The following is a 23,257-nucleotide window of genomic DNA, read 5'->3' as shown; positions in this document are numbered from 1 at the left end:
GTGTTGCTAGACACACAGTGTGTAGCATACAGGCTGAATGTGTTGCTATAGACACACAGTGTGTAGCATACAGGCTGAATGTGTTGCTATAGACACACAGTGTGTAGCATACAGACTGAATGTGTTGCTAGACACACAGTGTGTAGCATACAGACTGAATGTGTTGCTATAGACACACAGTGTCTGGTGTGTAGCATACAGACTGAATGTGTTGCTAGACACACAGTGTGTAACATACAGACTGAATGTGTTGCTAGACACACAGTGTGTAGCATACAGACTGAATGTGTTGCTATAGACACACAGTGTGTAGCATACAGACTGAATGTGTTGCTATAGACACACAGTGTGTAGCATACAGACTGAATGTGTTGCTATAGACACACAGTGTGTAGCATACAGACTGAATGTGTTGCTATAGACACACAGTGTGTAGCATACAGACTGAATGTGTTGCTATAGACACACAGTGTGTAGCATACAGACTGAATGTGTTGCTATAGACACACATTGTGTAGCATACAGACTGAATGTGTTGCCAGACACACAGTGTCTGGTGTGTAGCATACAGACTGAATGTGTTGCTATAGACACACAGTGTCCGGTGTGTAGCATACAGACTGAATGTGTTGCTAGACACACAGTGTCCGGTGTGTAGCATACAGACTGAATGTGTTGCTATAGACACACAGTGTGTAGCATACAGACTGAATGTGTTGCTATAGACACACAGTGTGTAGCATACAGACTGAATGTGTTGCTATAGACACACAGTGTGTAGCATACAGACTGAATGTGTTGCTATAGACACACAGTGTGTAGCATACAGACTGAATGTGTTGCTATAGACACACAGTGTGTAGCATACAGACTGAATGTGTTGCTATAGACACACAGTGTGTAGCATACAGACTGAATGTGTTGCTATAGACACACAGTGTGTAGCATACAGACTGAATGTGTTGCTATAGACACACAGTGTGTAGCATACAGACTGAATGTGTTGCTATAGACACACAGTGTGTAGCATACAGACTGAATGTGTTGCTATAGACACACAGTGTGTAGCATACAGACTGAATGTGTTGCTATAGACACACAGTGTGTAGCATACAGACTGAATGTGTTGCTAGACACACAGTGTGTAGCATACAGACTGAATGTGTTGCTATAGACACACAGTGTGTAGCATACAGACTGAATGTGTTGCTATAGACACACAGTGTGTAGCATACAGACTGCATGTGGTGCTATAGACACACAGTGTGTAGCATACAGACTGAATGTGTTGCTATAGACACACAGTGTGTAGCATACAGACTGAATGTGTTGCTATAGACACACAGTGTGTAGCATACAGACTGAATGTGTTGCTATAGACACACAGTGTGTAGCATACAGACTGAATGTGTTGCTATAGACACACAGTGTGTAGCATACAGACTGAATGTGTTGCTATAGACACACAGTGTGTAGCATACAGACTGAATGTGTTGCTATAGACACACAGTGTGTAGCATACAGACTGAATGTGTTGCTATAGACACACAGTGTGTAGCATACAGACTGAATGTGTTGCTATAGACACACAGTGTGTAGCATACAGACTGAATGTGTTGCTATAGACACACAGTGTCTGGTGTGTAGCATACAGACTGAATGTGTTGCTATAGACACACAGTGTGTAGCATACAGACTGAATGTGTTGCTAGACACACAGTGTGTAGCATACAGACTGAATGTGTTGCTATAGACACACAGTGTGTAGCATACAGACTGAATGTGTTGCTATAGACACACAGTGTGTAGCATACAGACTGAATGTGTTGCTATAGACACACAGTGTGTAGCATACAGACTGAATGTGTTGCTATAGACACACAGTGTCCGGTGTGTAGCATACAGACTGAATGTGTTGCTATAGACACACAGTGTCCGGTGTGTAGCATACAGACTGAATGTGTTGCTATAGACACACAGTGTCCAGTGTGTAGCATACAGACTGAATGTGTTGCTATAGACACACAGTGTCCGGTGTGTAGCATACAGACTGAATGTGTTGCTATAGACACACAGTGTGTAGCATACAGACTGAATGTGTTGCTATAGACACACAGTGTGTAGCATACAGACTGAATGTGTTGCTATAGACACACAGTGTGTAGCATACAGACTGAATGTGTTGCTAGACACACAGTGTCCGGTGTGTAGCATACAGACTGAATGTGTTGCTAGACACACAGTGTCCGGTGTGTACCATACAGACTGAATGTGTTGCTATAGACACACAGTGTGTAGCATACAGACTGAATGTGTTGCTAGACACACAGTGTCTGGTGTGTAGCATACAGACTGAATGTGTTGCTATAGACACACAGTGTCTGGTGTGTAGCATACAGACTGAATGTGTTGCTATAGACACACAGTGTCTGGTGTGTAGCATACAGACTGAATGTGTTGCTATAGACACACAGTGTGTAGCATACAGACCGAATGTGTTGCTATAGACACACAGTGTGTAGCATACAGACTGAATGTGTTGCTATAGACACACAGTGTGTAGCATACAGACTGAATGTGTTGCTATAGACACACAGTGTGTAGCATACAGACTGAATGTGTTGCTAGACACACAGTGTGTAGCATACAGACTGAATGTGTTGCTAGACACACAGTGTCTGGTGTGTAGCATACAGACTGAATGTGTTGCTAGACACACAGTGTGTAACATACAGACTGAATGTGTTGCTATAGACACACAGTGTGTAGCATACAGACTGAATGTGTTGCTAGACACACAGTGTGTAGCATACAGACTGAATGTGTTGCTAGACACACAGTGTCTGGTGTGTAGCATACAGACTGAATGTGTTGCTATAGACACACAGTGTGTAGCATACAGACTGAATGTGTTGCTAGACACACAGTGTCTGGTGTGTAGCATACAGACTGAATGTGTTGCTATAGACACACAGTGTCTGGTGTGTAGCATACAGACTGAATGTGTTGCTATAGACACACAGTGTCTGGTGTGTAGCATACAGACCGAATGTGTTGCTATAGACACACAGTGTGTAGCATACAGACTGAATGTGTTGCTATAGACACACAGTGTGTAGCATACAGACTGAATGTGTTGCTATAGACACACAGTGTGTAGCATACAGACTGAATGTGTTGCTATAGACACACAGTGTGTAGCATACAGACTGAATGTGTTGCTAGACACACAGTGTGTAGCATACAGACTGAATGTGTTGCTAGACACACAGTGTCTGGTGTGTAGCATACAGACTGAATGTGTTGCTAGACACACAGTGTGTAACATACAGACTGAATGTGTTGCTATAGACACACAGTGTGTAGCATACAGACTGAATGTGTTGCTAGACACACAGTGTGTAGCATACAGACTGAATGTGTTGCTAGACACACAGTGTCTGGTGTGTAGCATACAGACTGAATGTGTTGCTATAGACACACAGTGTCTGGTGTGTAGCATACAGACTGAATGTGTTGCTATAGACACACAGTGTCTGGTGTGTAGCATACAGACTGAATGTGTTGCTATAGACACACAGTGTGTAGCATACAGACTGAATGTGTTGCTATAGACACACAGTGTGTAGCATACAGACTGAATGTGTTGCTATAGACACACAGTGTGTAGCATACAGACTGAATGTGGTGCTATAGACACACAGTGTCTGGTGTGTAGCATACAGACTGAATGTGTTGCTATAGACACACAGTGTCTGGTGTGTAGCATACAGACTGAATGTGTTGCTATAGACACACATTGTGTAGTATACAGACTGAATGTGTTGCTATAGACACACAGTGTGTAGCATACAGACTGAATGTGTTGCTATAGACACACAGTGTGTAGCATACAGACTGAATGTGTTGCTAGACACACAGTGTCTGGTGTGTAGCATACAGACTGAATGTGTTGCTATAGACACACAGTGTGTAGCATACAGACTGAATGTGTTGCTATAGACACACAGTGTGTAGCATACAGACTGAATGTGTTGCTAGACACACATTGTGTAGCATACAGACTGAATGTGGTGCTATAGACACACAGTGTCCAGTGTGTAGCATACAGACTGAATGTGTTGCTATAGACACACAGTGTCAGGTGTGTAGCATACAGACTGAATGTGTTGCCAGACACACGGTGTCCGGTGTGTAACATACAGACTGAATGTGGTGCTATAGACACACAGTGTCCGGTGTGTAGCATACAGACTGAATGTGTTGCTATAGACACACTGTGTCCGGTGTGTAGCATACAGACTGAATGTGTTGCTAGACACACTGTGTCCGGTGTGTAGCATACAGACTGAATGTGTTGCTAGACACACTGTGTCCGGTGTGTAACATAGAGACTGAATGTGTTGCTAGACACACGGTGTCCGGTGTGTAGCATACAGACTGAATGTGTTGCTATAGACACACTGTGTCCGGTGTGTAGCATACAGACTGAATGTGTTGCTATAGACACACTGTGTCCGGTGTGTAGCATACAGACTGAATGTGTTGCTAGACACACGGTGTCCGGTCGGTGCATATTGTAGCATACATACAGTGCTGTGTATTATCGCTGTGCTGCCTGGATGTGCCTGAATGGGAGCGAACCTTATCGTCTCTGGCGGGTGGAAACCTCATATATCCAAAGCTCTTTCTTTTCAGGATTCAAATTCGAGAATATAGCAAGAGTAGCTGATCGAGAAGCTCGAAAACGCGTCGCTTTGCGTCGCATTGTGAGCTTGTAGATCAGGCTATTTCCACTAGGCTACTTCTTAAACATTTGTTTCCTAATTCCTAAGGGAATTTCTTAGATATGTCTTTGATTTTCTTTTTGAAATTACTGAAAAACTATCTGGAATTTGTTTTTAATTCATGAAAAAGAATGCTTTTTTGAAAATATTTTGAAATATTAATCATTTAAAAAAAGATTAGGAAACCAAAACATTTAAGGGTCCCGCCCCCGGTGTTTGAGAACCAGTGCTGTAGCATGATCAAGTAGGGCGTTACCTCACCAAAAAAGCAAAAACGCAAAGAATAAGGAGATATCAGAGGTTTCTTCCCGACAGCAATGTTATGCTGAGCTTCATTGTGCAGCCTAAAGGTGCAAATCTAGTCCTAACCTCTCTCTGCTCTTCTGTACCGAGCTGCTCTTTACCAAGCCTAACCTACTCCATTCCTCCCCTTGCCCCCCTGTTGTGTTTCCCCCTCTGCCTGTGTGTTGTTGTGTCTGTCTGTCCGTCCGTCTGTGGCTCAGGTTGGGTTTTGAAGGGTTGGACTTTGGGGACGATGGCACTTTGGAGAAAGCCAAGTCCTGGAGCAGGTCCATAGAGGATCTGCACCAGACGGGCACCCAGCCCTTCTGCAACACGCTGGTACGCTCCGCGCGCCAATCCGTCCTCCGGTACGTATCGCTGAGCTAGCTATCTATAATAGCCTCCCCTTGCCTTTTTACCTGCTACTGTTATTGTTGCCCTTGCTCCGCTATAACCTGGAAATGCTTCAGATGTATGTTACATGTCGTCCTTTTTTCAAACGGTCAGAATGTCCAGAAGTGCCCCTTGATGCTTGATGTTGACCTGTTAGAACATGACTGGTGACTGATGGGGCAGTTTAAGGGCAGTGGTTCACAAATGGGGTGTCCAGGCGTGCCTTGTTGAGATTTTGTGACAATCACACGTTATTATTGCAAATTATGTACATCTGTATGTGTATGTGTAAGGTATGAATGATTGTGTCATTTATTATATTTCTTTGTGCGCACTTGTTTCCCAATTAAGAGGCCAATTCTATACTGTGCTGTGGGCATGTTGTTATAGGGCAGGCTATGCGAAGTCTTTAATACATGAAATACTACGCTCACAGCACGTCACTTCGGGCCGTGCTATGGGCTTGTAGATCTGCTGTTTTTGAAAGATCGTGAAGATTCATGCAAATCTTTCAATAATACCGTTTATATTTTTTTAACTTGCGGTCTCTGGCACATAACATCTGAGAGCCACTGGTCTAGAGGGTGTGACCTCTCCTCCGACCCCGTGGTTTCCTCTGCACTAGTATGGACTCAACACAGGGCTTTAGCTCTATTGGAGACAGAGGTTCAAGCCCTACTGTATATACAGTATATGCGTATGTCTCTCTTCTTGGTGTTTGGGGGTCTTCCTCCCTCGGCCCAGATGTGCATCATTCCGTATACTCTCCTGGCTCAATGGAAGCCAGCTGTGCTGCTGAGCAGCACATGTGGGGCCGCCTATATGACCCTGTCCCGTCATCACTGCACCGCCACACACAGAGACAGCGTGTGAGGAGATGCCAGGCACTAACACACTGTCGTTAACCCGTTCTGACCTGAGATCAGATTCACACGAGGTTTCCCACTGGACACACACTGGTCTGATTAACCCATTCTGACCTGAGATCAGATTCTAAAAAATGTCAAGTCGTTCTTCGATTTTTCAAAAATAGCAGACCTACAAGCTCGTAGCGCGCCACTCGGTGGCGCGCTATGAGCTTGTAGATCTGCTATTTTTCAATAGCTAAAGCATAACATGATGCTAACACCAAAACGGGTTCCCGTTCAGAATGGGTTAAAATGCACTGATAGACCACGGGAGTGCCTTTTACCTTTACGTATCTGTAGTGTCATCTGTAGTAATGATAGCATAGTCATACCGCCTGCAGAGATGTTGTATGTATATATCGTTGCGTGTCGGGGCAGAAACCTCCTATCTCCATACTATAACTTTCTGTTTCCATTGCATTAACGTCCTACTTGATCATACTACAGCGCCACACAAAAGTAGCACGTCTTCAAGCTATGAGCTTGAAGACGTGCGACTTTTTTGACTTTTGACTTTTTTGACTTTGAATCCAGAATATTAAGAGTTTTGGACACACAAGGTTTCCACCCGACAGAGACGATATAAGCAGGCTCGCTGCCTGTGTGACAACTGCATGGATGTGATATGTCCACATAGTGATAGAAATGGCGTGTGCCTGTGTTCTATTATGCCTGATTTCTCCTGCGTTCACATGGCAGATATAGGCCTGCAAAAGACACAAAGATACAATGCTACACTACAGCCCATTTGTATCTTTGTATCTGAAGTTGAAACCAGCTCAACATATTTGTAGCATTTGTAGCAGCTACAAACGTCTGATGCATCTTTGTGTCTTCATGGTGCTGGCTCATACATTGACAAAGAATGGTAAACTGTATCTTTGTATCTGCCTGTGTGAACGCACTACTATACTTGATTCGCGACACTGTGATCCAATGAAAGTTGTCTATTTGGCGACGCCAAATATAAGGGCATGGTCACACATGGTCGCTTCAGAAGTGTCAGCATCCCGTTCACATCCGTACTATGAGAGCAAGGCTGTAGTGGAGCGTCACGTTCACATCCGTACTATGAGAGCAAGGCTGTAGTGGAGCGTCACGTTCACATCCGTACTATGAGAGCAAGGCGGTGGTGGAGCGTCACGTTCACATCCGTACTATGAGAGCAAGGCGGTGGTGGAGCGTCACGTTCACATCCGTACTATGAGAGCAAGGCGGTGGTGGAGCGTCACGTTCACATCCGTACTATGAGAGCAAGGCTGTAGTGGAGCGTCACGTTCACATCCGTACTATGAGAGCAAGGCTGTAGTGGAGCGTCACGTTCACATCCGTACTATGAGAGCAAGGCTGTAGTGGAGCGTCACGTTCACATCCGTACTATGAGAGCAAGGTGGTGGTGGAGCGTCACGTTCACATCCGTACTATGAGAGCAAGGTGGTGGTGGAGCGTCACGTTCACATCCGTACTATGAGAGCAAGGCTGTAGTGGAGCGTCACGTTCACATCCGTACTATGAGAGCAAGGCGGTGGTGGAGCGTCACGTTCACATCCGTACTATGAGAGCAAGGCTGTAGTGGAGCGTCACGTTCACATCCGTACTATGAGAGCAAGGCGGTGGTGGAGCGTCACGTTCACATCCGTACTATGAGAGCAAGGCGGTAGTGGAGCGTCACGTTCACATCCTTACTATGAGAGCAAGGCGGTAGTGGAGCGTCACGTTCACATCCGTACTATGAGAGCAAGGCGGTGGTGGAGCGTCACGTTCACATCCGTACTATGAGAGCAAGGCGGTAGTGCAGCGTCACGTTCACATCCGTACAATGAGAGCAAGGCGGTGGTGCAGCGTCACGTTCACATCCGTACTATGAGAGTAAGGTGGTAGTGGAGCGTCACGTTCACATCCGTACTATCGACAAGGCGGTAGTGGAGCGTCACGTTCACATCCGTACTATGAGAGCAAGGCGGTAGTGGAGCGTCACGTTCACATCCGTACTATCGACAAGGCGGTAGTGGAGCGTCACGTTCACATCCGTACTATGAGAGCAAGGCGGTGGTGGAGCGTCACGTTCACATCCGTACTATGAGAGCAAGGCGGTAGTGGAGCGTCACGTTCACATCCGTACTATTAGAGCAAGGCGGTAGTGGAGCGTCACGTTCACATCCGTACTATGAGAGCAAGGCTGTAGTGGAGCGTCACGTTCACATCCGTACTATGAGAGCAAGGCTGTAGTGGAGCGTCACGTTCACATCCGTACTATGAGAGCAAGGCGGTGGTGGAGCGTCACGTTCACATCCGTACTATGAGAGCAAGGCGGTAGTGGAGCGTCACGTTCACATCCGTACTATGAGAGCAAGGCGGTGGTGGAGCGTCACGTTCACATCCGTACTATGAGAGCAAGGCGGTAGTGGAGCGTCACGTTCACATCCGTACTATGAGAGCAAGGCGGTAGTGGAGCGTCACGTTCACATCCGTACTATGAGAGCAAGGCGGTAGTGGAGCGTCACGTTCACATCCGTACTATGAGAGCAAGGCGGTAGTGGAGCGTCACGTTCACATCCGTACTATGAGAGCAAGGCTGTAGTGGAGCGTCACGTTCACATCCGTACTATGAGAGCAAGGCGGTAGTGGAGCGTCACGTTGTGGTGTTATTTTTAGGCCTGTCAGTCACAATTATTACATTATCGCTGAATCACAAATATTGTAATTGTCATAATCATTTCCATGTTCAATTTTTTTTTTCTAACATTGTCCAAAATAGTGTAAATAGCAGAACTGCTATTTCCACTATTCCTGTTTTAGGTTAGGCCAGTCCACACACCAATGCAACTCCTTGCAACATGCAACTACTTGCAACCATTGGCCATTGCAAGGAGTTGCATTGGTGCGGTCTGGCCTTAAAGTTACAAAATGTAAAGTTATTTGTCATATCTGCCCTGTGCAACAATGTCATTTTTATACTGTTCAACGACAGAAACACAATTCAATTAATTGAGCGACAATTAATCATTGAGTAAAATGTCATAACGCGCTATGAAGTGTGGAGTTCAATAATCGGTGAGCCAATAGGAAGGAAGCGCTGTGGTTGACTTTCACTTGGCAGGCTCTTGTAGCATTCTTTTCAGAAAGACAAACCACTCCAATGCACTTCTCCACAAACCCTCAAGAAAACATAAGCAATGTATTGTACGTGTTTGACGCTTCTACTTGCATTGACTACACATGCTTCTGGTGGTGGTGACAGCTTTCATCCAGGCATCTGTCACCACATAGCAGCTAGTGGTTCTCAAACATTTTCATGTCAAGGACCCCCAAAATTATATGTATTTGGCCGCGGACCCCCCCATCTGAAAAGGTGTTGTGCCAGGGAAACCCCCAGAAGGGGGTTTTCTGAAATTCTCAAAGACAGCAGATGTACATACACGCTTGTAGATCTGCTATTTTTGAATAGCCAATGTATAGTGGTTACAATTATTGTGATGCTGAACCCCCCCCAGACCAGCTCAGTGGCCTGGTTGTCCGCCCTGAGTCTGAGAGGTCGCCAGGTCGGGGTTCGATCCCCGGCCGGGTCATACCAAAGACTATAAAAATGGGACCCAGTGCCTCCCTGCTTGGCACTCAGCAACAAGGGTTGGATTGGGGGTAAGTCCCTGCGACATACTAGGGTCATGTCCAGGGGGTGTACTTGTACAGTACATCAAGCTGCCTCACGCTACAGAAACAGGAGATAGGCTCCTGTCCTACGGGCCTCATGGCTCAGCAAGGCTTACCTATGTGAGCCATGTCAGGGTTTTTATACAGACCTCACACTATGTCTCCCTCTCTCTCTTTCTCCCCCACTCTCTGACCTACTGAAATGAGTCACGTAGATGCCAAAGGAACTGCACTGTCTGATGTCACTAATATGAAATGAAAATGAGCTCAGCAATTAAGCTGAGAGAAACAAACGGAAGCGGTTGATTATGAACTCTTTGTCCGTGGGTTTAAAATGCTAACCTCTTCTGTCACCCGTAGCAGCTACGGCTCCGTATCCAGCAACAAAACAATCAAGAACTCTCGTCTGGTGAGCCAGAAAGACGACGTTCACGTGTGCATCATGTGCTTGAGAGCGATCATGAACTACCAGGTACTGAACACAAGTTATTATGCAGAGCAGTGTTGATATACAATCAAACTTTAAAAGAAACATTAAACATGTATATACTCTGACGTCCATGTGAGGATTATGCGTTTCCAATGAAGTTCCAAATGGGCTGTATGAAGGCTATATAATCATCTCTGTCGGGTGGAAACCTCACAAGTCCAAAAATAGCAAAAGTGGCAGATCTACTAAGCTCAAAACTTGGATCTGCTACTTTTGATTATTTTGTGTGACACTGTAGTATGATCAAGTAGGGCATTCACAAGAAGTTAAAATATGGAGATGAGAGGTTTCTGCACGACAGCAACGACGATATATACTATGTACAGTATATAGAACTATGTACAGTATATAGAGAGAGCTTCAGTTTTCTCTAACCACATCCTGCTCTCTCTCTCTCTCTCTCTCTCTTCCCTCAGTATGGCTTCAACATGGTGATGTCCCACGCACATGCAGTCAATGAGATCGCTCTGAGCCTGAACAATAAGAACTCACGGTAAGATCCAGGGCCCTGCCTCCCCTCCATCCATGGCTTTAGAGAGTTAAGAGGTGTGTCGGACAATAGGGGAAACCCTGCAGTCTTGTTCACATGATATGCTCTCCCATTCTCCACGGAGCTCGGCTCCGCTCCGAAGCCCGGGATCAGAGGACTGGTGTGTGCAGACCGCCGAAGGAATGTTTACTAGAAGGGAGATTAGTGGTAGAAAAAAACGTGGGACCTGATCACTTCATAATGGAGGCTATAGGAGGGCTTAAAGAAAGGCTGGAAGTCTTGCTCCTGCCAGGGTGTCAGGCTTCATCAGCTCCTGAAGCCTGTCGTGTTGGCACTGTAAAGTAGCACTGTGTAACTTTGTTTAATGCATGGTAGAGTATATTAATACAATATAACATATACAATTGGGGTAGTATGTATGTATTTTGTCTTAATATTTTGACATGAATTTTGACCTGATCAAGATTCTTTCTTTCTTTCTTTCTTTCTTTTTCCTTTATTTATTCAGGGAACCCAATTGAAAGCTATTTTTTCCCAAGGACACCCTGATCACAGCATATACAGTACAACACAATAAACATAATGAAATACGATAACAAACATTTGAACCACATTACAACGTCAACAATTACATTTGTCCCCTGAGCAAGCAGCTCAATGGTAAAGTCCAATTTCAGCACTTGCGCAGGGAACCAGGTTCAAATACAGGGCAGAAGAGGATAGCTTTTAAGTCATAAGTGTATGCACAAACACATCCCTTATCCTGGACCATGGCTTTTTAATTAAGAATAACTTTCTTTGAGGTTTTCTTTTTGTATTACCTAGGGTGTGTATTACATCATGCTGGTGATGTATCACCATCATTAATTGTGCTGATGTGTGTGTGTGTGTGTGTGTGTGTGTGTGTGTGTGTGTGTGTGTGTGTGTGTGTGTGTGTGTGTGTGTGTGTGTGTGTGTGTGTGTGTGTGTGTGTGTGTGTGTGTGTGTGTGTGTGTGTGTGTGTGTGTGTGTGTGTGTGTGTGTGTGTGTGTGTGTGTGTGTGTGTGTGTGTGTGTGTGTGTGTGTGTTGTGTTATAGGACAAAAGCCTTGGTTCTGGAGCTGCTGGCTGCGGTCTGTCTGGTTAGAGGAGGTCATGAGATCATCCTCTCGGCTTTTGACAACTTCAAAGAGGTGCAGCATTGCCCCTCGAGGGCAACATTTATTATGAAGTTGTACTTGCTACTGCACCGTGGCGGTAGTAGTACGCTACCTGTGATCACTGAATGTAACATGAAAAATCCCACATCATAGTAAATGACCGCCTATCATCAATGGGGCGTGGAGTGGCACAAAGGAGATGTATGGGAGGGTGGAGACAGAGCGCTTCTGGGAGTTGTGTTCGAGGTTATCTGTGTTGTTATGGTTTTGTGTACATGCAGGTACAGAAGATTATGACACTTTTTTTGTTCGGCTCATCGGGCATCGTAGTAAAATTAAACAATACATGAATTAGAAACGGTTGGAAACCACATATCTCCAAAACTGTTATATACTTTTCAGGATTCAAATTCCAAAATAGCAAGAGTAGCAGATTGACAAGCTCAAAGCACTGCGTTTCGAGCTTGTGGATCTGCTACTTCTGATGCTTTTGTGGGACTCTGTAGTATGATCAAGTAGGGGAATACATTTTACGAAAAAACACAAAAAGTCATAAAATGGAGATAAGAGATTTCTCATCAACGATATACAATATGTATACGTACACACACCGCTTGTGTGAACACAATAGCAGGAGTCCCACCAGTGCAAAGTTGCCAATGTTATTGCACATTGTTGTGTTGGCTCACTGAGAAGACACTTCCCATTCCGCTTGATAAGTAAGGAGATAATCTGTAAAGTGCTTTTTATGTTCTGTGCAAGAGGTTATCAACGTGTTATCAATCTAATGTAAACAATGTGCGTAAGGTTATCAGCAGCTTATCAGCAGCTTATCACTTACCATCAACATCCTATCAACAGCCTAAACCCTTTTAGCCTGTGACCCAAAAGAGAAATTAGTTTTCCTTTCTTTCAATCATTTTATTTTTCATTTTTTCCACAAACTGTTACATGACATGTACAAACTAACATACCTACATACATTATACATGCATTACAAATGCCTAATGTGGCCTAATGCATCTAAAACTGGGGGTGCTTGAAATGAAATAAGGTGGAGAATCACTGGTATGAAAGGAAAGCACCGTTTCCTACTTGTAAATGTATCTTTTTTTCTAAAGAATTTCATGAATAACAAAATAAGTCCCCAATGGAGGAGAATCAAAAGTGCTGCTTTTTATGGTCTGGATTTACTTTACACAAAGACGGATATAGCTGGAGTGAAGATAGTTTTTGTGAGATTCTTACACATGTCCTCCGTCTTTTTATATGTATTTTATAAATATATATTTTTAAAAGGTTGTGAAAATAGATCTACAGATCACGGGAGACATCAAATCTCTCTTTTGGGTCTGGAGCTAAAAGGTTTGGGAACCACTCGTTCTAAAGATAAAGTCCTACGGTGGCCTGTCTGTCCAAACCTATTAGTCTCATTAAGTCACCAGATGTGAGTCAACCTTGAGCAGTGATAAAGATCAAGTCCCTGATGAGAGCCTGTGGACCACAACGGTTTGCTTAGCCTCTCAGCTTTCTGCCTACATAGCCGTCTAAACACCGGAACGAGCCAATTACCGTGCAATCCAAGCCCCACAGAGACCCGGCCGCTAATCACCCTAGCAGTCAAAACAGCGTGGGTGCCACGCAGCTCTGTAGTGGTATTTCTGAAAATGAAGTTGTTACGCGGCGGTGACAGTTCTCGGAATTTTTACGAGACGGTCCACGACGGGGTCCGACCACATTTGTGCGTTCTTCTGATTAAGTGTTAAGTGCAGCATGAAACTCAATGGAGAATTACAAGAATTGGGCATGGGTGTTTAAAAATAAATAAATCAAATTTCACGTTATAAAAAAAAAGAAACTAAAAACAAACGGCATACAACTTTTTTTCAGAGAAGGGAAAAGCTGTTTGTTTTTCCTTTTCTCATTCCTGCCAATGGGTCTGTGTGTGTGTGTGTGTGTGTGTGTGTGTGTGTGTGTGTGTGTGTGTGTGTGTGTGTGTGTGTGTGTGTGTGTGAGCGTGCTTGTGTGTGTGTGTGTGTGTGTGTGTGTGTGTGTGTGTGTGTGTGTGTGTGTGTGTGTGTGTGTGTGTGTGCGTGCGTGCATGCGTGTGCGTGTATGAATTCGACTAAATCTATCCCGTTGCCTCTTTTGTTTGTTGTTGCCTTTGCTCTCATGCTCCCATGAATTCCTATAATTAGGAGGGGTCGTGATTACAAATGGAGTGTGTGAACCTCTGTGTACATACAGTACATCTTTGTGTGTAGATTGTACTGTACTACTGTAGTGTAACCTGAGTCTCCTGTACATCACAGGCAACTCCTCTGTAAATTACCGCAATAGTACCGTGCATTCAATATAAAGCTGAGTCACAGTTTTCCTCTGGAGCACGCTTCTGGATGTGACTTGACTTCTGTCTAGCATGTGCGCCGTCTTCTGTCCGGAGCCTGTGAAAGTCCCTAGCGTATTAGTGTCTATAACGATGCTCTCTTTGTTGTTGTTGTTGTTGTTAGGTGTGCAAGGAGAAGCATCGCTTTGAGAAGCTAATGGATTACTTCCGCTGCGAAGACGGAAACATTGACTTCATGGTAAGACAACTCACTGACCACATATTTTGATATCGTTGCTATCGTGCAGAAATCTCCTATCTCGGTTGAGCGGTCCAGGCACCTAGGCCGGTAATCCAGCCTGACGGTGTGCCGCGGGTTCGAGTCCTGAGCTCGTCGGCATTTGCCGCATGTCTGCCCCCGTCTCTCTCCCCCTTTCCTGTCACAGTACATTATCAAATGAAGGCAAAAAAAGCCATAAAATATCTTAAAAAAAAAGAAACCTCCTATCTCTCCATATTCTAACTTTTTGTGTTATTGAGGGGCGCTAGCTCCTCCAACGTCTGGCTTTCGTAAATTACGTCATGTGACAGCCCCTCACTTTACACGAGTGTGATTTCTTCCCCTCGTATATACAGTAGCATCAAAAGTAGCAGATCTGCAATTAAGCTTGAGCTTGTAGATCTTTTACTTTAGCTATTTTTTTATTTGAATCGTGAAAAGTAATATTTCTGGACATACAGTATGAGGTTTCCACCCGACAAAGACGATATTTTCCACAGTGTGTGTGTGTGTGTGTGTGTGTGTGTGCGCGCGCGCGCATGTGTGCATGCGTGTGTGTGTGTGCATGTGTGTGTGTGCGTGTGTGTGTGTGTGTGGCCACCTCCCAGACTCCCTGACCTCAAGCATACCAGCACATAATCTAAACTTAAGCATCTCTAATGTAATGCATGAACACAACCATTCCAATGTTATTATCTCTGGGGCAGGAGATAATAACCGCTGTCTAACCCCTGTGTGTGCGTATGTACTGTAAGTATGTGCGTGACTATCTGGCTGTCTGTGTCCATCTGTGTACATTATCTGTGTTCCTTTCTATTTCAGTGGTTCCAGGGGGTCCCCGTGCAGCAACATGCTTTAATACGCCGTCACAATCATTTAAATCACTTTATCCATTTATACGTTGGCTATTCAAAAAATAGCAGATATACAAGATTGTAGTATTATTGGAAAACCTTGAATAATTTAGAAGAGAAATCTTTTTCAGATGGGGGTCCGCGGCCAAATACATATCACTGTCTCATCAAGTCCTTGACATGAAAAAAGGTTTGAGAACCACTGTTCTAATTTATCTGTGCGTGTGTATGTGTGTGTGTGTGTCAGGTGGCGTGCATGCAGTTCATCAACATTGTGGTCCACTCAGTGGAGGACATGAACTTCAGGGTCCACCTGCAGTTTGAGTTCACCAAGTTGGGGCTGGACGACTACCTAGAGGTAAGGTGACAGACAGACAGACAGGCAGACAGACAGACAGGGCTCAAGGTACACGATGAGTCATATTCCAAAAGAGTCAGTGTGTGCCTGTTTATGGAACCCATGCCTTCGTTGGGCCTCTGCCTAGCTAGAAGTATAGCCTAGCTAGGCCTGCCCACCTTTAACCACAGGTCCCTATTCTGGGCGTTTAAAGGTAGGGTAAGTGATTTTCTTTGGTCAAAATAAGTGTCAAATAGCTCTATACTTTCATAGTACCAAATACTATATACAGCAGGTGTTCCCAAACTTTTTTGGACCAGGTACCCCTTTCGGGGTAGATATTTTTCCAGGTACCCCCTCATCCTCGCAACACGGATAACAATATATTTTCAACCACAAGCAGTGTTTCCTGCAGGAAAAAGCTTTGGCATGGTGCTGGGCACAGGCCGCAATTTTGATTAATTAATTAATTTGATTCATTAATTAATAAGATTAATACATTAAGATTAATTTGTATTATTGCTCTTGTATTGCTATTGGAGACACTGGGGGGACACTGGGGGACACTGGGCAGGCACTGAGGAGGCACTGGGGAGACACTGGGGAGGCACTCAGGGGCACACTGGGGAGGCACTGGGAAGGCACTCGGGGGGCACACTGGGGAGGTATTGGGGAGGCACTCAGGGGGACACTGGGGAGGCACTCAGGGGGACACTGTCTAAATGTATACGTCTAAATGTAGACGTCTAAATGTATACGTTTAAATGTAGACGTCTAAATGTATACGTCTAAATGTAGACGTCTAAATGTAGACGTCTAAATGTATACAGACGTCTAAATGTAGACGTCTAAATGTAGACGTCTAAATGTGTACGTCTTCTCTTATGGGGGTCCCTGGCATATCTTTTCAAATGGGGGTCCACGGGCTAAGTAGTGTCAATTTGGGGGTCCTTGACATGAAAAAGTTTGGGAACCACTGCTTTAAACACTTTAGCACTTTATGAACATGAACAAAATAGATGGGTCCCCCCTGGAACTCCCTCAGGTACCCCTGGGGATCCCCGGACCCCACTTTGGGAACCACTGCGGTAGGGGCTATAGCCCATGTTCAAAAATGATGAAAAATGAGGATAACATTTTTTTCAAAAATTCAAAAAACGATGGGCTATAACCCATGTTTTTTGAAATTTTAAAATTTCTTCAAATCCTCAAAAATGATGAAAAACGGCGTGCTATAGTATGCCGTACGGTAGGGGCTATAGCCCATGTTAAAAAATGATGAAAAATGAGGATAACATTTTTTTCAAAAATTAAAAAAACGATGGGCTATAACCCATGTTTTTTGAAATTTAAAATTTTCTTCAAATCCTCAAAAATGATGAAAAACGGCGTGCTATAGTATGCCGTACGGTAGGGGCTATAGCCCATGTTCAAAAATGATGAAAAATGAGGATAACATTTTTTTCAAAAATTAAAAAAACGATGGGCTATAACCCATGTTTTTTGAAATTTTGAATTTTCTTCAAATCCTCAAAAATGATGAAAAACGGCGTGCTATAGTATGCCGTACGGTAGGGGCTATAGCCCATGTTAAAAAATGATGAAAAATGAGGATAACATTTTTTTCAAAAATTCAAAAAACGATGGGCTATAACCCATGTTTTTTGAAATTTTGAATTTTCTTCAAATCCTCAAAAATGATGAAAAACGGCGTGCTATAGTATGCCGTACGGTAGGGGCTATAGCCCATGTTAAAAAATGATGAAAAATGAGGATAACATTTTTTTCAAAAATTCAAAAAACAATGGGCTATAACCCATGTTTTTTGAAATTTTGAATTTTCTTCAAATCCTCAAAAATGATGAAAAACGGCGTGCTATAGTATGCCGTACGGTAGGGGCTATAGCCCATGTTCAAAAATGATGAAAAATGAGGATAACATTTTTTTCAAAAATTCAAAAAACGATGGGCTATAACCCATGTTTTTTGAAATTTTAAAATTTCTTCAAATCCTCAAAAATGATGAAAAACGGCGTGCTATAGTATGCCGTACGGTAGGGGCTATAGCCCATGTTAAAAAATGATGAAAAATGAGGATAACATTTTTTTCAAAAATTAAAAAAACGATGGGCTATAACCCATGTTTTTTGAAATTTAAAATTTTCTTCAAATCCTCAAAAATGATGAAAAACGGCGTGCTATAGTATGCCGTACGGTAGGGGCTATAGCCCATGTTCAAAAATGATGAAAAATGAGGATAACATTTTTTTCAAAAATTAAAAAAACGATGGGCTATAACCCATGTTTTTTGAAATTTTGAATTTTCTTCAAATCCTCAAAAATGATGAAAAACGGCGTGCTATAGTATGCCGTACGGTAGGGGCTATAGCCCATGTTAAAAAATGATGAAAAATGAGGATAACATTTTTTTCAAAAATTCAAAAAACGATGGGCTATAACCCATGTTTTTTGAAATTTTGAATTTTCTTCAAATCCTCAAAAATGATGAAAAACGGCGTGCTATAGTATGCCGTACGGTAGGGGCTATAGCCCATGTTAAAAAATGATGAAAAATGAGGATAACATTTTTTTCAAAAATTCAAAAAACAATGGGCTATAACCCATGTTTTTTTAAATTTTGAATTTTCTTCAAATCCTCAAAAATGATGAAAAACGGCGTGCTATAGTATGCCGTACGGTAGGGGCTATAGCCCATGTTAAAAAATGATGAAAAATGAGGATAACATTTTTTTCAAAAATTAAAAAAACGATGGGCTATAACCCATGTTTTTTGAAATTTTGAATTTTCTTCAAATCCTCAAAAATGATGAAAAACGGCGTGCTATAGTATGCCGTACGGTAGGGGCTATAGCCCATGTTAAAAAATGATGAAAAATGAGGATAACATTTTTTTCAAAAATTCAAAAAACGATGGGCTATAACCCATGTTTTTTGAAATTTTGAATTTTCTTCAAATCCTCAAAAATGATGAAAAACGGCGTGCTATAGTATGCCGTACGGTAGGGGCTATAGCCCATGTTAAAAAATGATGAAAAATGAGGATAACATTTTTTTCAAAAATTCAAAAAACAATGGGCTATAACCCATGTTTTTTGAAATTTTGAATTTTCTTCAAATCCTCAAAAATGATGAAAAACGGCGTGCTATAGTATGCCGTATGGTAGGGGCTATAGCCCATGTTCAAAAATGATGAAAAATGAGGATAACATTTTTTTCAAAAATTCAAAAAACGATTGGCTATAACCCATGTTTTTTGAAATTTTGAATTTTCTTCAAATCCTCAAAAATGATGAAAAACGGCGTGCTATAGTATGCCGTACGGTAGGGGCTATAGCCCATGTTCAAAAATGAAAAAGTTTGGGAACCACTGCTTTAAACACTTGAGCACTTTATGAACATGAACAAAATAGATGGGTCCCCCCTGGAACTCCCTCAGGTACCCCTGGGGGTCCCCGGACCCCACTTTGGGAACAACTGATATACAGTACATGTTGGGCTTTGTAGGGAGAGTATTAACATATTTAGTGTATAGGTTTGGGTGTTGTCCACTACTATTTCAAAGGGTAGGGGACTAATTACTCTCTCTCAGAAGCAAATATCCACAAAGATTCTGACTCACTCACTCACTCACTCTCACTCGCATAGCAAAGACTTGTCCTTGTCCGTGGCAATTTTCTTTTTTACAGACCATTATAATTACTGAATGTCAAGTCTCCAGGTTTCCTTCAGAATATGTAGGACACTGATTTACTTCAGGGCTAGCACTTTGTGTTTCTGGTTATATTATTGTCCACTGAACAAGACCCCTGCTCACTCTGTTTCAGAAATCCCCTTTCTTTTCTTTTTTTTACCTTTTCTACCATTTGCTTATTTGACAAGGATATAATTGTTTTGGCTCCCCATACACAATCACATACAGTAAATGGCAGTACATATATTGAAATAGAATATTTAAATAAATAACAATAGTAGATATAGTTATATATATCCATTGTTGCCGTTTCCCTATTCAAAGTTGGTTCACTGCATTTGAAGACAGTGTGCGGGTGGTTGTTCATTCTTTTTCCTTTTTATTTATTTAGTTATATATCCATAAAATACAAAATAAACAAAAAACAAGAGAAAAAATACATATAAGTCATGTATAGCCTTAAAACACATACACATTGCATACAATTAAACAAACACACAATACACACTCTGTTTCAGAATTCTAAGAACACGGAGAGTGACAAGCTGTCGGTGCAGATCCAGGCTTACCTGGACAACGTGTTTGACGTGGGTGGTCTCCTGGAGGACGCCGAGACCAAGAATGCGGCGCTGGAGAAGGTGGAGGAACTGGAGGAGCACCTGTCCCATGTAAGAAATTAAGAGCCCCACCCAGCCGGCACGGAGGACCACCAACCAACACGCCTCTGTGTTTTACAGCCTTGTTTTACAAGGGATGTTGTGGTTTTGCCCTACTATATGCACAGCACCTGATTTGTTTCTCTGTAGTCATTAGAATTCTACCCCTGTGATTGTCGTTATGACAAGGGTAATAATGAGGTGGGAATTTCTGGGTGTGCTGTGTGTGTGTGCGTGTGCGTGTGCGTGTGCGTGTGCGTGTGCGTGTGTGTGTGTGTGTGTGTGTGTGTGTGTGTGTGTGTACGTGTGTGTGTACGTGTGTGTGTGTGTGTGTGTGTGAGTGAAAGGGAAAGAGAACAGGCAGCATATTGTTCTTACAGTAATGTTGCCTCTTTCTGGCCAGTTGCTTTCGTATCCCACACTGCTCTGCAAAAATGACCTTCTCCACATTGGAAAGGTCGTGGGCCCGGTCTGACATCATTCCAGGAATTTCAAAACAAACTCTGCTTTCGGGGGGGGCGGGAATGCCGGGGGTGGAGGAGGGTGAAATGCCTGATGGATTCCAACATGGCCAACATGTGTTATCAGGCCAGGAGTCAGACGTGAACGCTGCCTCAGCCTCTTTTGCTTTGTCATGCTGCTGGGAATCTCACATTTCATATTGATGCTGCAGATGGGAGAGAGATATAGACAGAGAGGGAGGGAGGGAGTAAGAGAGAGAGAGAGAGAGAGCTTAATCAATTGAAACCGGGGAAGCATATGTGTCATTTTACATTCAGATATACAAGCTCACAGTTGCATCACACTTCGTGCCGCGCTGCGATCTTGTAGATCTGATATTTTTTTAAATCGTGAAAGTTGTTCAAATCTTTGAATATTTTAACATTTTTACGTCAAATCTTTGGCTTCTGGGGGTCCCTGGAACAAAATATTTACAATACACAATACATATATACAATTACATAAAGAAATGTGGGGGTCCTCCTTGGCATGAAAAAAGCTTGAGAACCACTTACATAGCAACATAAGCTTTTCAGAAAACTGTCAGGATTTAGACAAAACCTTCGGCCTGCAGGTCTTAAAGGGTTATTAACCGGATCAATTCTTGAGTTCACCTCCTGTCCTGTATCTCTCGTCTCTCTCTTGTCCACTCTGCCTCCCACGTCGACGGCTCCTCTCGGCCGCCGCTGCGTTCTCCTCCTCCTCCTCCTCCTCCTCCTCCGGTAGGTGACAGAGAAGTTCCTGGACGTGGAGAATGAGACCATGATGAAGGTGGCTGATCTGGAGAAGCTGCTCATCCAGAAGGACAAGGACCTGCACGTCATACGGGTAAGAGGACGGCACGTAGAATCACTGCTGGACCAAGCAGGCACATTTTGTATCAATACTGCAATATAGAAATACCCTGTCTGGAATTCAAAATCTACTGCACACGTATTGGCATCAAAATGTACTTGTCTTTAAAGTACCAAACGTATACAAAAGTAACCTTTATGCAGAATGTCTCATTTCAAGCTTTCAAATGTATACAAATATATTGAGAGCAGATCTACAAGCTCACAATCAAATGGCCGAAATGTATATAGAGCTGAAGTGGTTCATGTATGTTTTGTAATAATAATAATAAATTATAATCCAAATCTACAAAGTAACTAGCTGTCAAATAAATGTAGTGGAGTAAAAGTACAATATTTGGATCTGAGATGAGGCTGGGGTAGACGGAAAAGTATTGAGAGTTGGAAATACTCAAGTATAGTAAAAAATTGTACAGTACTTAAGTAAATGTATTAATACTTCCCACCACTGCTCATAATGATGCTTCCAGTTCAGCCTGTGTTGCTTTGTGGTCAAGGACCCAAAGTTACATATCCATTTCTCACGCATGCAGGGGGAAGAATAATAGAAAAAAGAAAATGTTATGATAGCAAATTAGGTCAGAGGAAATAGGATGTGTTGTTTTATAGCATTGTGTGGAGTCATTGCGCTGTGCCTGTGTGTGCTCACTGACGCCCCCCGGTGACCGTTTCCAGGAAACCTACGAGTCGACCAACACCCAGGTCAACACCCTGCGGAGGGTGATCAAGGAGAAGGACGCCGCCTTCCAGAAGCACTGCAACATCGAGAGACGCCTGCTGGAGCTGGAGCAGCAGGGCACCATCCGCCTGCACAAGAAGCCCGACGGAGACATCTCCATCGAGCCCCTGGGAGTCGTTGGAGGAGGAGGCGGTACCGCCGGTGGCCGGGGCGCGGGCGGCGGAAACCTCGGCTTCCCCCTCAGCGACCTGGGGCTGTCCGCGGCGGGCTACCCCGCGGGACTCACGGGACCCGGCGGTGCCATAGACGCCAGTTTACCGCCCGCCAGCGAAGCACCGCCGCCCCCACCCCCTCCACCCCCGCCACCTCCTCCCCTACCCTCGGCCTCAGGTAATAAGCCCATTTAGACCTGAGGACGATTCTACAAATGTCCTGACAGTTTTCTGGAAAAAAAAACATGTTTCTATGTCAGTCGTTCTACAAGTGCAGATCTACAAGTTCATAGTGCGGCACCGAGTGCCGCACAATGAGCTTGTAGATCTGCTATTTTTCAATAGCTAAAGTAGAACATAATGCTTAAAACATCAAAAGGGGTTCCCGTCCAGAATGGGACAGACAGGGGGTCATCGATGTGTCCGTAGGTGGACAAATGTGTCTGTGGCAAAGCCTTGGCCTTGTCCGTGGGAAAAATCTAACCATTACAAAAGTATAATCCACCACAAGCCTGCCTGGCGATGACCCCAGGTAACAGACTGTGTGACTCAGTGTGATAATGGTGTCTGGTGACATTACGTATGGGAAAAGTTCGGGGACACCAGACTTTTTAGGTGACTCACTGACTCACGGAGGTCTATTTTCAGTTATTTTGGTGGCCAGCCAGGTGATGGGGTCACGGCGGCACCCTTCTAAAGCGCAGACA

General features: G+C 43.6%; 1 protein-coding gene across 5 annotated transcripts in view; it reads left to right on the top strand.

The window, feature by feature from the left end:
- Positions 1-23,257, top strand: part of fmnl3 (formin-like 3) — a 72,625-nt gene that overhangs the window by 23,969 nt on the left and 25,399 nt on the right. For 3 of the 5 annotated variants that reach the window (XM_080764520.1, XM_080764521.1, XM_080764518.1), the window contains exons 6-14: positions 5,291-5,437; positions 10,382-10,493; positions 10,928-11,004; positions 12,079-12,172; positions 14,650-14,724; positions 15,847-15,957; positions 20,167-20,316; positions 21,532-21,633; positions 22,335-22,728. In XM_080764520.1, coding sequence (XP_080620646.1) covers positions 5,291-5,437; positions 10,382-10,493; positions 10,928-11,004; positions 12,079-12,172; positions 14,650-14,724; positions 15,847-15,957; positions 20,167-20,316; positions 21,532-21,633; positions 22,335-22,728 — 1,262 coding nt within the window. The remainder of the gene's footprint in view (positions 1-5,290; positions 5,438-10,381; positions 10,494-10,927; positions 11,005-12,078; positions 12,173-14,649; positions 14,725-15,846; positions 15,958-20,166; positions 20,317-21,531; positions 21,634-22,334; positions 22,729-23,257) is intronic. The other 2 variants (XM_080764519.1, XM_080764522.1) reach the window with 2 other exon arrangements.

Source organism: Protomyctophum bolini (genome assembly GCF_963924005.1).
Source record: "Protomyctophum bolini genome assembly, chromosome: 5".
NCBI classification, from domain to species: domain Eukaryota; kingdom Metazoa; phylum Chordata; class Actinopteri; order Myctophiformes; family Myctophidae; genus Protomyctophum; species Protomyctophum bolini.
Note: the sequence above shows the minus strand (reverse complement) of the source record. Positions and strands in the feature narration are given on the sequence as shown.